The sequence below is a fragment of the Somniosus microcephalus genome, chromosome 5, assembly GCF_052327205.1.
Source record: "Somniosus microcephalus isolate GS21.2 chromosome 5, FLI_Smic_1.0, whole genome shotgun sequence".
Lineage (NCBI taxonomy): Eukaryota > Metazoa > Chordata > Chondrichthyes > Squaliformes > Somniosidae > Somniosus > Somniosus microcephalus.
In genome coordinates, this window is record NC_140991.1 from 300329435 (window position 1) to 300345318 (window position 15884).

The 15884-nt window shown below is 45.8% G+C and overlaps 1 protein-coding gene across 7 annotated transcripts in view; it reads left to right on the plus strand.

The window, feature by feature from the left end:
* Positions 1–15884, plus strand: part of fars2 (phenylalanyl-tRNA synthetase 2, mitochondrial) — a 577514-nt gene that overhangs the window by 389345 nt on the left and 172285 nt on the right. For 6 of the 7 annotated variants that reach the window (XM_085989235.1, XM_085989234.1, XM_085989239.1 and 3 more), the window contains one exon: positions 4374–4525. In XM_085989235.1, the coding sequence (XP_085845361.1) occupies positions 4374–4525 (152 nt within the window). Of the gene's footprint in view, positions 1–4373; positions 4526–7151; positions 7346–15884 lie in introns of all 7 variants that reach the window. The other variant, XR_015078551.1, reaches the window with a different exon arrangement.

The following is a 15884-nucleotide window of genomic DNA, read 5'->3' on the forward strand; positions in this document are numbered from 1 at the left end:
GGGACTGCCTAAGAAGAAGAAGAAGATGGGTGAACGGGACTTTTGGATAACTAAGTTTACGTAGGGTAGAATGTGGGAGGCCAGCCTGAAGTGCATTGGAATAGTCAAGTCTCGAGGTAACAAAGGCATGGATGAGGGTTTCAGTAGTGGATGAGCTGAGGCAAGGCAAGGGCGGAGATGGGCGATGTTATGGAGATGGAAATAGGCGGTCTTAGTTGTGATGCGGATGTGTGATCGAAAGCTCATTTCAGGGTCAAATATGACACCAAGGTTGTGAACAGAGTGATTCAGGCTCAGACAGATGTTAGGGAGAGGGATGGAGTCAGTGGCTAGGGAACGGAGTTTGTGGCAGGGACCGAAAACAATGGCTTTGGTCTTCCCAATGTTTAATTGGAGAAAATTTTTGCTCATCCAGAACTGGATGTCGGACAAGCAGTCTGACAATTTAGAGACCGTGGAGGGGTGGAGAGAAGTGGTGGTGAGGTAGAGCTGGGTGTCATCAGCGTACATATGGAAACTGATGCTGTTGTTGTTGTTATCGTAGTAGAAGAAGAAGAACTCTACTGATTAAGTGATTATTGTAAAAGAGGGAATTTCACATATCATGACCTAGAAATTAGTTGATGCCGGATATAGAGCGCTGCCCGCCACATTGGAAATGGCTCCAGCATAGGCGACCAGGGCACATGCTGAAACAGCCATTAGGAATATGCAAATAGGGGGCCTAATGCCTGGCTGAAGGCCTATTACCAAAATTGAGCAGCCATTAACGCAGCCAGCACCGGGTCTGCTGCATTCACTATAACCCTGACTACATGCGGCCTAAGCTGCATTTCATAAAGGGACTGCAGGAAGCCGCCACAAAAAAGTTTTACAAAAACTAATTACCTGAATGTGGAGTCGTCTCAACAGCAGCCACGAAGTGTGTGGCCGGCCCCCTCCCGATCGCACCCTTCCCATCCCAGAATCTATCTGAGGGCCGCTGCTGGGGAGGCAGCCAGCCCAACTTCGTCCTAATGGACCCGGCTAGCTGCCTCTAGACGCCCGATTTGCGACCATGGCTCGCCAGCAATATGCTGATGAGGCCCGAGGCTCAATTTTGGGTGAGCCTCGGGCCTCCGGCTTCTGGCGTGCGCCAGAATTTCCACTTCCATAATATTTACCGCAGAATGAATTTTTCTGTAGGTCACTATCTAAAATCATTCTAGCAATGTTGCACAAATGCTACTCTGTGAGACCCTCCATCATAAGCAGTAATCCTGTCAGGTTATAGTCACAAATCAGAAATCTGTGCGGTTTCACATCACAAATCAGTAAATTTTGAGCTGCTATGTCAGAAATCGGTGAGGTCTTTTATCACAAATCAGGAATTTACGGTCACAAATCAGTTGCCAGTGGAGTTTTATGTCATAAATCAGTAATCTATGATGTTTTACTTCACAAATCAGTAATGTGTCATATTTTGCATGGCATTTCAGCAATCTTTGCGGTCTTGCATCACAAATCAATAATTTGTAATCTTTTGCGCCACAAATCAGTGATCTGTCAGGTCCTGTGTCATGCAATAAAACATAAAAGCTGTGATACAGAAAGTTCTATGTGCACTACACCGTTAACACCAGAAGCCTGTCTGTGAATTTAAGACAATAATCTAATCAGAGATGCTCAATAAAACTGCACACACTTTGCTTCCATGATTTAGAATGTGATCTGACAACCGTCACCCCTACCTGGATTCAATTTTGTCTCATAATTCACAGAGATCCATCCATTTGCTATCCTCGACATCACAACTGACTTACTGAATAATGTTGATCGTGTAGATAAAATGAGGAACGTTTTCTATACATGGGTTTAAAACATGATTTTCTACACTGTTGTAAAAATCGTCATTTAATGTTATTTCTTCTTCTTTTGACCATTTCAAACTCACTTAACTTGCCAGAAAAAGAGATATTGCAACTTTAAAACAATTCTAGTAGATCGTGGATCTCCAGTTTGTTCCTGTAAATGTGACTGTTGCCTCTTAACTCAGAAGTTCCTGAATCTGAATTCTGAGAACTGTATTGCTAGAAGGACTACTTAACGTTCAGTCCTTTTCTCTGAAATGGTGTTACTATTCCAGTACTGCTGCTGGATACACTGCCTACTGAAGTCTAAGGACTTCTAATTAGGGCACCGTGAGCTGTAGCAGTCAGGCAGTAATTAATGAACAACACGTTAAAAACAAAACAAGTTGCAGAATTTCTGCCAGTGCAACAGTGATAGCAGACATGACCCGATGTCATTGTTAGTGAGACTGCTGGAAAGGAGGCTCAGTTGTGTGATGGTTAGCTGTGTGTATGTGTGTGTTCAGATCTAGCCTCATTAACACAACAGAGTTAGAAAAGGAGTGATCAGAGGAATGTCATATTCTGTAAATTGGTAGGTATTGGGGCACAGGGCAGCTGATTTAAAATCATTGGGGAAACTATTTTTAATACATTTTACACATTTTCTATGTGAGAGAAATAGACTGGACCACTGAAATGAAATTAGTAACACAAAGGCAAATTATCTTTCGATTTCCCCCATCCCCCCCATACACACATTATTTTTAGTTTATATATTTTACTTATAGAAATAGTGGACACCGGCAGTCAGGAAAATAAATCTACTGTGGTGCTTGGGATAGTGAACAAGCAAGATTCAGAAGTGGGACCCAAGTGCATGTTCAGTTCATGTCTGAGTTGGTTCAGATCTCAGACAATAGATTAAGGTATATGCAGCCAGTTTAGAATTTGATAATTCAACTGATTCAGTATATGAAATAGAGACCTGACTCAGAAGAATATGTATAGGGAGGGAATTTCAGAGCTTAGGGCCTAGGCAGCTGAAGGCAAGGCCGCCAATGGTGGAGCGATTAAAATCGGGGATATGCAAGGCCAGAATTGGAGGAGCGCAGAAATCTCACACAGAGCTGGGTTGTTACTCATTAGGAGTGGAAATCATGCATTATGGTTTAAAAATGTGATCTCTTTTTAAGTCTGTCATTGATATAACGCTGATGCTGGAAATCTGAAATAAAAACAGAAAATGCTGGAAAAGCTCAACAGATCAGGCAGCATCTGTGGAGCGAGAAACAGAGCTAATTGGCCCGGATTATGTGGTAAAAATATGGGTGAGACTGTCCGAGTTCGTCGTTACTGAAGTGTAAATTGGACAGCAACATCCAGCGACCGAACATGCGCAGTTAACCATGGAAATCAGGAAGTTGCTGTCCAAGTTGCCCTGCTTCTCTAGAAGCATTGCCATATCGGTATCTTGCTGATGGACTCGGTATTGAAACACATGGAACATGTGAAGTTGCTGTACTTACGTGATAGATACCCACTAAACTCGTCAGAAAAAGTTAAGCCTATTCCATTCTAGTGTAAGTGGATTTTTAACGGCATGATAAGCAAAGTTCCCTGAATTTTTTTTTGTGCAGCCCGTTCAAAATTCCGCGCAAGCACGATTTTTTTCAGTTTAAAAGCTGACTTACCGGCTGTGCAGGACCTCTACAGCACTGCGCAGCTGCACATCTTAAAGGGAACATTGATGACAAGTCTTAATTACTGCCAAACAAGCTCTCTGGCACTGAAAATTAACTTTTACAAGTGTGGAGTCTCATTCCTTCAGATTTTAATTATTGCTGGAAATTTAAAAAAAAACAAAAAAATGTTTTAAAACTTTTTCTTTCTGTCTCTTTTATCTCTCTCCCATCTTTTTGTAAATGATTTGGCGTTGAATTAAATACTTCCTGGTTTATAAAGATTCTTCAGTCTGATTGGTTAAGGAGATACACAGTTGCTTGTCCTGTTCACACAGCTCTAAGATCCCCTGTAGAGGGTGCTGTGCCAAAATGGAGCTCAAAAGCCCATAGAAAGTCTGTGGACAAAGGTAAGTGTAATGAAATGCTGGCACCGTTTGTTCGCCGCTGACTGCAAAACCTGGACCAGTGTTTCAGGTCGGTGACCTTTCATCAGAACTGAAAGTTGTTAGAGATTAACAGTTTTTAAGCAAGTACAGAGCCAGGGAAAAGGGGACGGGGTAGAGGAAAAAACCAAGAGGAAAATCTGAGAGAGGGTTGAGGGCAGCAGACCTTCTCCTTTGTTCTTTCCTCTTCCCCCCAGCCCCCACCCCACCCACCTCCCCCCACTTTTCCCTAGCTCTGTGCTTGCTTAAAACTTCTTAAGCTCTAACATCTTCCAATTCTGATGAAAGGTCATCGGCCTGAAATAACTATTTCTCTCGCCACAGATGCTGCCTGACCCACTAAGTGTTTTCCACTGTTTTCTTTTTTAATTAAATAAAATACATGTTTTGAACTAATTCCTAATTTTTTTTTGCAGCCCCTTAGCAAATACCCGCCATTAGTAAACGACATCTCTTTTTGGATTCCACAAGAAGGATATGAAGAAAATGATTTCTATGATTTGGTGCGAAATATCAGCGGTGACCTGGTGGAGAAGGTCAGCCTCATTGACCAGTTTACACAACCCAAGTAGGTACCACAATACCTTGCAGAAATGTATATACTGTATGTGCTGACAGCCACCTGGGTTAGTCGGATTAGTCAGACAACTGGAGTAGAAATTCCTGTGTATCTGCGCCCAGAGACATGGGTAATCGGAGCGTAAAGCAAAAACCCAGCGTAAAAGATGGAAGAAACTCGGATGCAAGTGTGTTACACACGTGATTACGCTACACCTGAATTTCCTCACTCTTTTACAACTGTCTATCGATACCTGCACCCAAACGCATCTTGGCTCCTTATAATGGCTCTGCCTTAATGCTAAAAATCTGTAACCATGAATTTCCTGCAATAATGCTGATTCAAAACAGGGGTAAAATTACACTCACAATTTTAGGCGCAGCAGGACCTTTTATTGCGATTTCTTTGAGCAATTTTAAAAATTCATCGTCACTGAGACCGGCACTGTATTTTCTGTTTCTTTCAATGTATTTTTATGGCTTCAGTAGGAGCCGCATTAAAAATTGAAAAGCTTCCACGATTGCATGTTCTTAGACTTGCTGTGCCTAATATGCATGAATGATGGTTAGATGGCTTGAAACTTTAATTTTCATACTTAAAGAGGGAAAATGGGCCCATGAATGGGCTGAATTTCGGACGTAACTTCCCAATTACGCTTCTGCAGAAAATTCCACCCCACTGTCACAACTGTCGCATGACTGCTGAAAATCAAAACAAGCGCACATAAATTATCTTGGGGGTTTAAATTGCAGTACAGAAAGGGATTATAGGGTTTTAAATTAAAAACTAAATCAAGACAGTTGATGATATTGGCCATTATCATGCTGATGTTTCATGTTTGGTAACAAATGTAATCTCAGTAGTGAAATTATTAGCTTGCTGGCAGGGCAAATTTGTATCAAGATTCTGGCCCTATTTTGCCCATAATCGAAACCTCAACTGCACCAAATGTTAAATTATAATTTTCTTTTCATTTTCTTTTGTAAAGCAACTGATCGCTAGGACTGTTACAGCCCAGAGAACATCAGGGCTCACATCACTACCATGTCTGTATCTAACATTAATGGCTACTCTCCAAGGTCTGCTGGCGGGTATCAACTGAAACAGAATGAAATGCAGCACGCATTAACTCTGGGCAAATCCACCAGCGGTTGTGGCTCTGGGTCACACAGACCAGGAAGCTCTCAACTTCCATCCCTGGCCTTTGCTGAGTTAGCTGATCTCAAGCTGGGGGAAGGTTACTGCAGTGTTTCAAAATAGCCAGAATATTCCTTTTTACTATCAAGTGATTTCTGCTGGAAAACAAGTATGTGCAAGTATTGAATTTGACAGGTTGAATAGCCTGCCAACACTAACTAGGGCTGATTTAACCTCATCCCGCCCAGCAGAAATGGTTTGGTAGTGGCCCTAAAATAGCTTTGCTGCACTTACCACCCCATTCCCGATTGGATTTCACCCACTGCCATATTTCTTAGGGTCTACTGCTGGGCGACCCAGGCACCCACCTCAATCAGGCGAGAGCCTCATTACAACGTGCAAATTGGGGTCTTATGACGTACACAAGACGTCAGTGCGAAGTGGTTCCCCTTTGCACTGACGCTAAATGTGTGTAGTGTAAATGTAGAGTTAAGACCTGTTATGACTCCTGAGTGAAACAGAGCAAGATTCACTTCTCCGGTGTCAGGCCGTGCCCTGATTCTAGATTTAGGTTGCATTTACACTATAACTGGAGCACTGATACAAAGTGATGGCGCCTCACATTGATGCTACATTTGCAGTGTAAATGTATCCTGAGAGAGAGAGAGGGAGAAAGCGAGAGATATGGGGGAGGGGGAGGGACAAAGATGGCTATGGATAACCATGCACCTGTGCATTAACTGCAGCAAATGCGGAGACATAGAGGAAATACCCACAAATGTTTTCAAGTACAAAAATGAAATACAGTGGATGCTGGAAATCTGAAATCAAAACGGAGAATGCTGGAAATACTCAGCAGGTCAGGCAGCATCTGTGGAGAGAGAAACCGTTAACGTTTCAGGTCGATGACCTTTCATCAGAAAGGCTCTGACAAAAGGTCATCGACCTGAAACATTGGCCGGAATTTTCCGGTGGGTCAGGGGGCGGGATTGGTGGCGGGTCGGGTGGGAAATTTGATATTTTTGACAGCGGGTCGGGAACCCGCTGTCAACTCGCTCACACGCGCCTTTCCTGATGTCGGGCCTGTCAGCGCTGAGCAGACCCAACAGGCAGCAGCGGGTGCCCCAATTCAGGTCATTAATGGCCATTTAAGAATGATTTTCAGCTTACCTTTTGCATTTGACCACAGGGTCCATGGACCACATCTATCAAGCTGAGGTGGGAGTTCAGTGGCCATTGAATCAGCTGTTGAGTTGACAGCTTCAAATGTAAAGTAAAAGCTCCCACCTTACAGAGATATCTTCCCTCAGCTGCAAGCTGTTCCCCACTGCATTTCCACAACAGATTCACCATGCTGCAAGTCTTCACACAAGACTACATCCAGTCTGACCTTATTACCCCTCTCACCATTGACAGATTGCTTCTGTCATCCCTACTTCACCTGCCATCTATTCCATCAGCATGGGTGCCCTTTGTAATCTCTCACCTTGGTCCTCAGAATCCCACCACGATGAGCCCCAACACCAGCAGCACCAACAACAGCACCAACCTTCTCCACAATCAACTGATGCTGCACAGGACACAACATCAACACCCAACCACATTGCTGCCTGGGACGCCAGGGATGGCCTCGCCATGGTCAGATTTACTTCACTTGACGCTGTACACCCTGGCTGCCACATGATGCACCAGGTTGGTACCACCCCACACCAACACTAAAAAGCATCTCTACAATGCCTAAGCCATTCCTTTCACACTCATGACCATTGTGGGGGGTACCGTTATGTCTCACCATTCACTGCAACTCACTAAGCCACTTCCAAAGGTGCACAAAAATCTGTCCAAGAATACAAAGGGGTCGATTTTCATTGACCCGTGGAGTCGGGTTTGGAGGCGTGCGGAGAGTTAAAGTCCCGAATTCGGGGGTCCCGACACCATCCCGCCCCCAACCCGCCTCCATGTAAGTTTCAAAGGAGGCGGGTACCCGACCCGCACTGGGACACGCCTCCCCGAGGCGGGAAGGGATTAGTGCCAATTAACTGCCTGTTAACAGGTAGTTAACAGGCAGTTTTTAGCCTGATCCCTATTTTAAAGCTTGAAGTGTGGGATTCCTGACGGCTCCAAATCACGACAAGTTAGAGGAGTTGGGCTGTCGGGTTGAAAGACTTGGAGGGGTCGAGATATCCGGTGTTCAGGTGAGTGATGGGTGCATGAGTGCAAAGGTAAGTGTGTTTGGTGTGTCTAAAGTGTGTAAAGAAGTTTAAATTACCTGTACTTACCTTTTAAGCCTTCCTTCCTCTAGGTTTCGGAAGTCCATCATCTAACCGGCACAGAAAGCAGAATGGCTGCGATCTGTCAAAAGTGACAGCCTGCAGCTTTCTGTGCCGGGGAGATTTCTAACTGAGTCTGTGTAGAAGGACTCAGGTTAGAAGTAAGACTGTCAGTGTTTGACAGCTTCAAACAGCTGTGAAACACTGATATTTCATCTGTCAAAACGTCTTGACAGATGAAATTTCAGTCTGTGACGTCACCTGTTGCCGGGCGGCCCTTAATTGGCCTGCTGAGCCCACTGGGCGGGCTCAACAAGGTCAATCAAGTTAAAATCACGTGGATTGGCCGCATCTCTGGAGGCGGAACTACAACCCCGAAAGTTGTAGTCCCGCCTCCTTCCCGACTTCTGAATGAAAATCACCCCCATAGTGTTGAAAATAAAGGTTTCAATATTTTACACCACATTAACAGAAACATTACATGAACATTACATAAAACACCCAAGTGCCTACCCTTGTGTGTTGTTAGTTGGTATGATTGCACTAGGTGAGGGTGGCTAGTGAGATGGGGATGTGATATTATAGATAGCAAGGGATGGGTGGAGGTCCAAGGGAAGTTGGTGTGAGTAAGGATATGCAGGAGTAGGGTAGGGAAGGCAGAGTGATGGGGATGTGATGAGTAGCACAGGAGGATGAGGTTGAGTGTGGCTTTGAACTAACATTTCGTGATCTACTGAGATCATTGAAAGGTTTGTGCCACTGCACCCAGGTCCTCCTGACCACATCCCTACTTGTGCCCTCCTCTGAGATGTGCAACCAGGCTGTGTTGACCACTTGTGAAGGTCTTTTCCGCCCATGGGAAGGGAAGAGGACCTCCCTGCATGCTGTGACTCCCTCCATAAGCATATGGAGGGAGTCATGGGTGAGCCTGGGTGCAGCCCTGCACCTCTGTGCAGTCATTGTCAGTGTTTGCAGCACCTCAGTGCTGTAGAACACTGACAGCGCAAATGTCAAAATAAATTTGGACATGGTCCCTTTAAGGAAACCGGTTGATGACGCGTCATCAAATGACATCACCACACCCGTTTCCTTTAATTGCCTGGGAAACACGCTGGGCGGGCTTAACGAGCCCAATCAGCAGAAAGTAATTTCACAGAACGGGACGGAGACAGCAGTGTGTTCGGGACCCGCCACTGACGTCTCCCGCCGAGGACAGCAAATCGCGGCCGTTAACTCTGTTTCTCTCTCCACAGATGCTGCCTGACCTGCTGAGTATTTCCAGCTTTTAATGTTTTCAAGTAGCTCAAGCAACGGGGCCAAAGTCTAAAAAAAATTACAAATTCAAAACTTCTGCTGGGAATGCTGCTTCTCTGGTGTAAAACTCTTTGGCCTAGAAATTCGGTGGGCTGCGCCACCAGTTAGCGCCTAAAGAGGGCACTCAGTGGCTTTAGCGCCACTGGCCGCGCCTCCTGCGATATTTAGCGGGGCACTAATGGCGGCATTAGCCTGTTGCGCTGTGCCGCCACCGATGACGTCATTGGTGTGCGCAGCGCCCCGCTACCGCCCCGATCGCGATATTTGGTCGCGCCCGCCTCTGTAACACTGATCGCAAATCGCGCCCGGTTCACGGGGCCTACCTGTGGCGGTAGTGGCGCAAATTAAGGTGGAGGTGCGGGGCGGCCATTTTTTCGGTGGCCGCCTGCCAGCACCTCCGTCCCCAGCCTCCTGATCCCCCCCCCCGGGCAGTGCCGGCTGTGTCCCGAGAGCCCGGCACTTGTCCTTGGTGCCGGGCTCTTTTGCCAGCACTCGCGATCGGTCATCGCGCTGGTGCAGGCCCCTCCCCCTTAAGAAGGGGAGGAAGGCCTGCAGTACCGCAGCGCGGCGGCACGTTGCGCTGCGATATTCGGTTTCAGTGCCCCAAGAGGGACGCGGGGCACCTCAAGCAGCGCCCCGCGTCCCTCTTGGGGCGCTCCAACTGAATTTCCGGCGGGCACAACTGCTCCGTTCGCAGCGGTAATTCCGGCGCCCAGGCGAGCTTGGCGCCCCGTTTGGGGTTCCACCGAATTTCTAGGCCTTTAGCTCTATTACCAATATGCAGGTTGTTTTCATACTAGTGTGAAGGATATAATAGAAATCCATTGAAGGGTGTAGCTATATTATCAATGGTTGACTCCAGGTATTGACCTCTTCTCAGGGTAGCATTTGCATTTTGTTCATCAGCAGCACAAATGATCCATTACTCATGTTCATCTTATAATTGTGTCAATTAACTTTATGTGCCTTTTGAATTTTGGTCTCAGAGCTGTTTAACATGTACACATGGATTGAAGAGAACACCTGCTTTAATTTGAAAATTACACGAGTTGGAGCTAATTCCATTTGGTGGTGCCTGCACACAACTGGTTTAGGAGTTAAAGCTGTGAGAGAATGAAAATACATTGTTATTCTTTGACTTAACCACAGCCAGTGAAAATAGAGCTATATCCCTCAGTCTAACGACCCTGTGTACCTTGCGTTAATCTTGCACCAAAAGCGGTTGTTGCACCTGTCAGGCTAATGGTATTCGAATGAGTTGATGTAAGCACAGCTTTATAAAAGAAAAGTACTTGATAGACAACAAAGGAAAAGTCCAGCAGCTCTCTGTCTAAGGGGGGTTAATAAACCTTTCTTGGACAAGAATGTATCCTTGTGTGGATAGAGAATAATCAGGAAAGGCACAGTACATTGAATATGGACATACCATGGTGATTATATGAGTCAATTATGTTACTGTACTTGCATCTTAGCATCATTAAGATGGATGGAAACTGTGAAGCTCTGATTTTAGTGTGTGTAGCATGTACACACTTAAAGCCATCTAATTTTACCTGTGAGATGTCTTTGTTAATAATTATGCTGTGCCTTGATCTGCAGACCAACCATTACCTTAAAATAATGGTCTTTAGTCATACACTGAAGAAACAAGAAGCTTTTACAGGCACCATTACCCACCACCGTAGGGAGAATGAATAGAATATATTTTCTAAATGTAGAAATCTAACATGGTCGTATTAGTTTGAAGGTTCCATTTCCACAATTTCCCATGCCAGATGTTCACTATTGCTCCCTTTATGTTACAGAACCACTTCAATTAGAAACGGCAACACAAAAACTTGCAATTGTTTAGGAGTCTCAATTGTGACTTTCATTTGCAGCCACTAGACCGTCCCTGCTTACTGGGAAAGATCTGTATGCAGCGCAACATGGTTGCCTTGTGTAGATTGGCTGCACTGAGCCTGCTTATAGACCAAGATAATGGCAGCTACTGCTGACAACTTCTGCCCTTGATGATGCTGTCTCTGGATGAGCAGACAAATGTCAGCTCTTGTAGTGGTTTGCCACTTCTTCAGAGCCAGCAGCACTGCCTCATTATAGTACTGTGGCCAAAGTTGGAACTTATGATGGCAGCAGAGCAATTGGGTATATTTGGACAATCTGATTAGGGAAGGGAGTGCCTGAGTCATGCAGACCAGGAAGGTCCCAGGTTTGATACCTAATCTGTACAGTTAGCTGATTTCAGCTGGGGCAGTATGTGTGTGACAATTGGTGTGAACATCGTAATATTGCTTGACTCTGACCCTGCTGCTCATCCGCTGCTGAAACCCTCGTCCATGCCTTTGTCACCTCTGGACTTGACTATTCCAATTTTCCCCTGGCCAGCCTCCCATCATCCACCCTACATAAACTTGTGCTCATCCAAAACTCTGCTACCCATATCTTAACTCGCTCCAAGTATCGTTCACCCATCACCCCTGTGTTTGCTGACCTTCACTGGCTCCCAGGCTGACAACGCCTTGATTTAAAAATTCTCATGCTTGTTTTCAAATCCCCCCATGGCATCGCTCCTCCCTATCTCTGTAGCCTCCTCCAGCCCTACAAGCCTTCGAGACCGCTGTGCTCTTCCAATTCTGGCCTCTTATGCATCCCCGATTTTAATTGCTCCACCATTGGCTGCCGTGCTTTCACCTTGTCCCTAAGCTCTGGAATTCCCTCCCTAAACCTCTCCGCCTCTCTACCTCTCTCTCCTCTTTTAAGATGCTCCTTAAAACCTACCACTTTGATCAAGCTTTTTGTCATCTGTCCTGATATCTCCTTCTGTGGCACTGTGGCAAAAAAATGTTTTATTGCTATAGCTCTTGTTAAGCGCCTTGAGACGTTTTACTACATTAAATGCGCTATATAAATGCAAGTTGTTGTTGTTGAATGCTCCACCTCCCTACCTGATGTTCATACACTGATTTTACAGTGCACTTACATGATTGCGACATTCAATACCTAGGTCATGAAGCTATTTTTCACATATAGGGCCCGATTTTGTGGATTGTGTGGGAAATGGTCGGATTCCCCCGAATGTGGGGATCTGACACACAAAAAAATGGGTCAGCCAGCTCCACACAATTTTCCCTCAAGTGGCCAATTAATGTCCAGCATGTGGGCAGCCTTGCTAATTGTCCATTTCCAGTCAGGAAGCCCCACAGTATGATGTCATCATTCGTGGTGCTTTCAAGGTCCACAGCAAGCATTGCTTCCTCTGTTGGCTTCCAAACAAACCATACAGGATGGCAGAGGAGCCTGCAGCAGCTGTGGCCAGTGCCAGACCCCGAGCTGCCTCCAAATTCGACGAAGCTTCACTGCAGGCATTATTGGATGGGGTTAGGGCCCACAGGGAGGCCCTCTTCCCTAGGTCAGGCAGGAAGAGGCCTCCCACTGAGACCAAGGCTGCATGGATGCAGGTGTCAGCAGATGTCAACTCGAATGTGCATGTAACCTTGGCATCACTTCTCTAACTCCTTACTCCCAGAGCCCCCGTCCCCACTGTGGAGGAGGAAGAGGCTGTGCAGCCAGACTCCTCAGAGGAAGCTCCAACCTCTGAGGGCGCAGCGTCAGCAGAAGTAAGTGCACCCAGCACCAGCGCAGACACTCACTTCGGGGAGACCTTTGGGACATAGAGTAGTGTTGTCACCTGGTGCTTCACAGCTCACAAGTGAGCCTCAGCAGATTCTGGAGACAGGGACAGCAGTAGAGAGTCCTCGTCGGAGGGCGCAGGACTCTGCCAGCTCAGCTCAGCTGCGCTGCATGTCGACCCTCTGCCGCTGGGTCCATCCGCAAGAGAAGAGGTGATGGATCTCCATGCACAGATGCAGGAGTCTCTGGCAGGTTTTGTCTCCAGGGTTGCTGCGAGTGTGGAGCGAATGGAGGAGTCCATAGCGACCATGAGCAGAGCCTTTGTGGAGTCATTGGCGCAGGAACACATCACCATGGAAAGGTTGGCAACCTCCATGGAGGAGATAACTCGCCAGGGTACGGAAAACATGGTGAGTGCTCATAAGAGAATGACATCTCTTGAGGAGCGTTGGCCATCTATTGAACAGAGAAACCAGACCTTCATGGAAGTCCTTCTGAGTAGGACTGCCAGTGCAGATACGGGTACCCATGGCCCCCTAACACGCAGCAAGGTGCTCTCAAGCCACTTCCAAGCGCTGGCCCCTTCTGGCCTGTGCAGCTTCAAGTGAGTGAGCAGCAGCCTGGTGCTCATCCTGCTGTTCCTGGTTCTGCTGCTGCCGCCTCTGCTGCTGGAGATCCTCTAATGGCAAAAAGGGAAGGAAGAAAAGGCATCCCATGCTTCTGGTAGATGCCTCCGCTGAGGAAGCGCTGAGTGAGGGTGCCGAGCGGTGCTTCCCAGGAGATCACATTGGAGAAGTGTGTGAGTGTCCAACCTTCCATAGCTGTGCCTAAGCCTTGAAGAAATAGCCCCAAGCCTGCAACAACAAGGTCCTTCAACATACAAATGCTGTCCCTTTAAATCGCAGCTTTCCCGAATGACCTGCTGCTGAGATCAAGCAAGCCGGCAAGCTTCACACCAGGTTTCATCAGCGGGGTTCCCCGCAGGCGTGTTTAGCGTGGGGAACCCCTGAAAATCGCAAGGGCACCCTAAAATGGCATTAAACATGCCAATAATTATTGATTAGGGTCCCGACGGCCAGTCCCGCCAGCGGCGGGCGGGACTGATTCGGGTCGCGGAGAAACGGCAGTCCGAAAGTCGGATGGGGCGGGGAATCAGGCGGGGGGGGGGGGTTGCGACCCGCTTTTTCGGCGATTTTCGGCCCCCGGCCACCTGAAAAGCCGCCCAACGGTTGGCAGAAAATCGGGGCCATAAACTTTCGATGCCTTTTCTACCACAAAGGGCATTTATCCTGATCCTGTTCACACCCAATGACCATGGAGTCACTAGGCAGAAATCAGGATAGAAACCCTGCATATTTTTTCTTTTCTTCCCCCCACCCCCCAATATTGATAGTCTCAGTGTGGCCCCAGCTGCGATTGACTAATGTAGCGCAGACTATAGATCAAAACTAGGATCTTTCTGGTCTCTATGGCTCAGTGCCATAGTGGGCAGTGTGATTACTCATAGGATGAGGACCATGACTTGTTTTGCTGTTGAATCAATTGCCTCCTCCTGTGACCTAATAAACACATTGAGCCAGTTTGATGCATCAATGTGCTTCAATTATTATGCAAAATAGCATCATAAAACAAGCATGCCGGCTCCGGGAACCGGCTCAGCATCAAAATTGACAATTGGAAGCTTTTTAGAAACAGTTAAGTCAAAGTAAACACGTGGCTCTGTTGCTTAACAAATCAAGTTTAATTTGGAAAATATAATGAACCTAGTCAATTGGCACACTCGAAGCCTACAGGAATAGGAGATCAGGTCTCCATGTCACCAATCAACCTTCACTTGGCCTACATGACATCAGCAGTAGGCTTGAGATATAAAACTGGAAGAGCAATGGAGGGCGATCATTTTGGTATTGCTATCCTAGGAGCAGAACTGTAAAGTACCAACTGTAAAGTAACAGTGCCTTTAATGCCTGAATGATGAGGAATCTGAGATACTTTGCTACTGTCACCCAACCGGCAGTCTGTCCCACATCCTCCATTACTTGTTGTTTGCAGTTGTTGCATACTTACTAATTCATTCAGTAAGAAAACGTAACTTTCGTTTCCAACTATTTTAATGGTCCACCTTTGCATTACAACAGTAAGAGCAGCATGACTGAATTATGCTTGAAATTAGCTTCCAATTGTTAAAATAGCAGTATTTGTTTTCAACACACTACAAAAAAATCTACAAATTTAAATGTTTGTAGCATAGATTTGTTAAAACTCTTTACTATATGCTCTTTCAACGGTTAAATATCAGTTGCTACGACCTGTTGCAGTGCTGCCAAACTGAGTACAATTGTGACTTTACTAAAGTCTTAAGTCATCAAAATGGTCTCTATACTTTGCGCCACTTTGTATCTTTGGCAAGTTGCCAATTTTAGATAACTACAACATAACATTTGTAGATTTAACTGCTGACTTGATGCCGTTTTGACAGAAAACGAGATAAAATAAGAACGCTAAATAATGGCCATCTCAATGGAGCTACTTCTATTATTTATGTCCTGTATCCCTTGGCACTCTGCATCAGCGCTTTACTTTGTCCGGTCAGGAAAATACCCATTTTTTCCTTTTGCAAACCATTAATTATTTATTTGAACTCCAGTTGATAACTAATGCTTTGCTTAAATGATGGCTTTTCAAATTCCGTGCTATAGGGATACCTCTGGTGCTTTCACTTGAGGCTTGTGAAAGAGAGGAATAAAAAGTGCATTGTCTTATTATCATTTGCTTTTGGTCTCCTTTCACACGTCCAGGATCATTTTTAATCAATACACAGTGAAACAGAACAGTAAAGCAATAAAGGGTAATTTACATGTAGCTGCAGGCCAGCTTTAAGTTAGACTGATATATGGGTTTGTATTATTAAAAGGGAATTAAAATAAGATAAACTACTCAAACGTCTCTGTGCAAATGACTTAACTGAATGAAGGATTTTTTAATATGTTGACCCCAAACTCCATTTATTTTCTAAC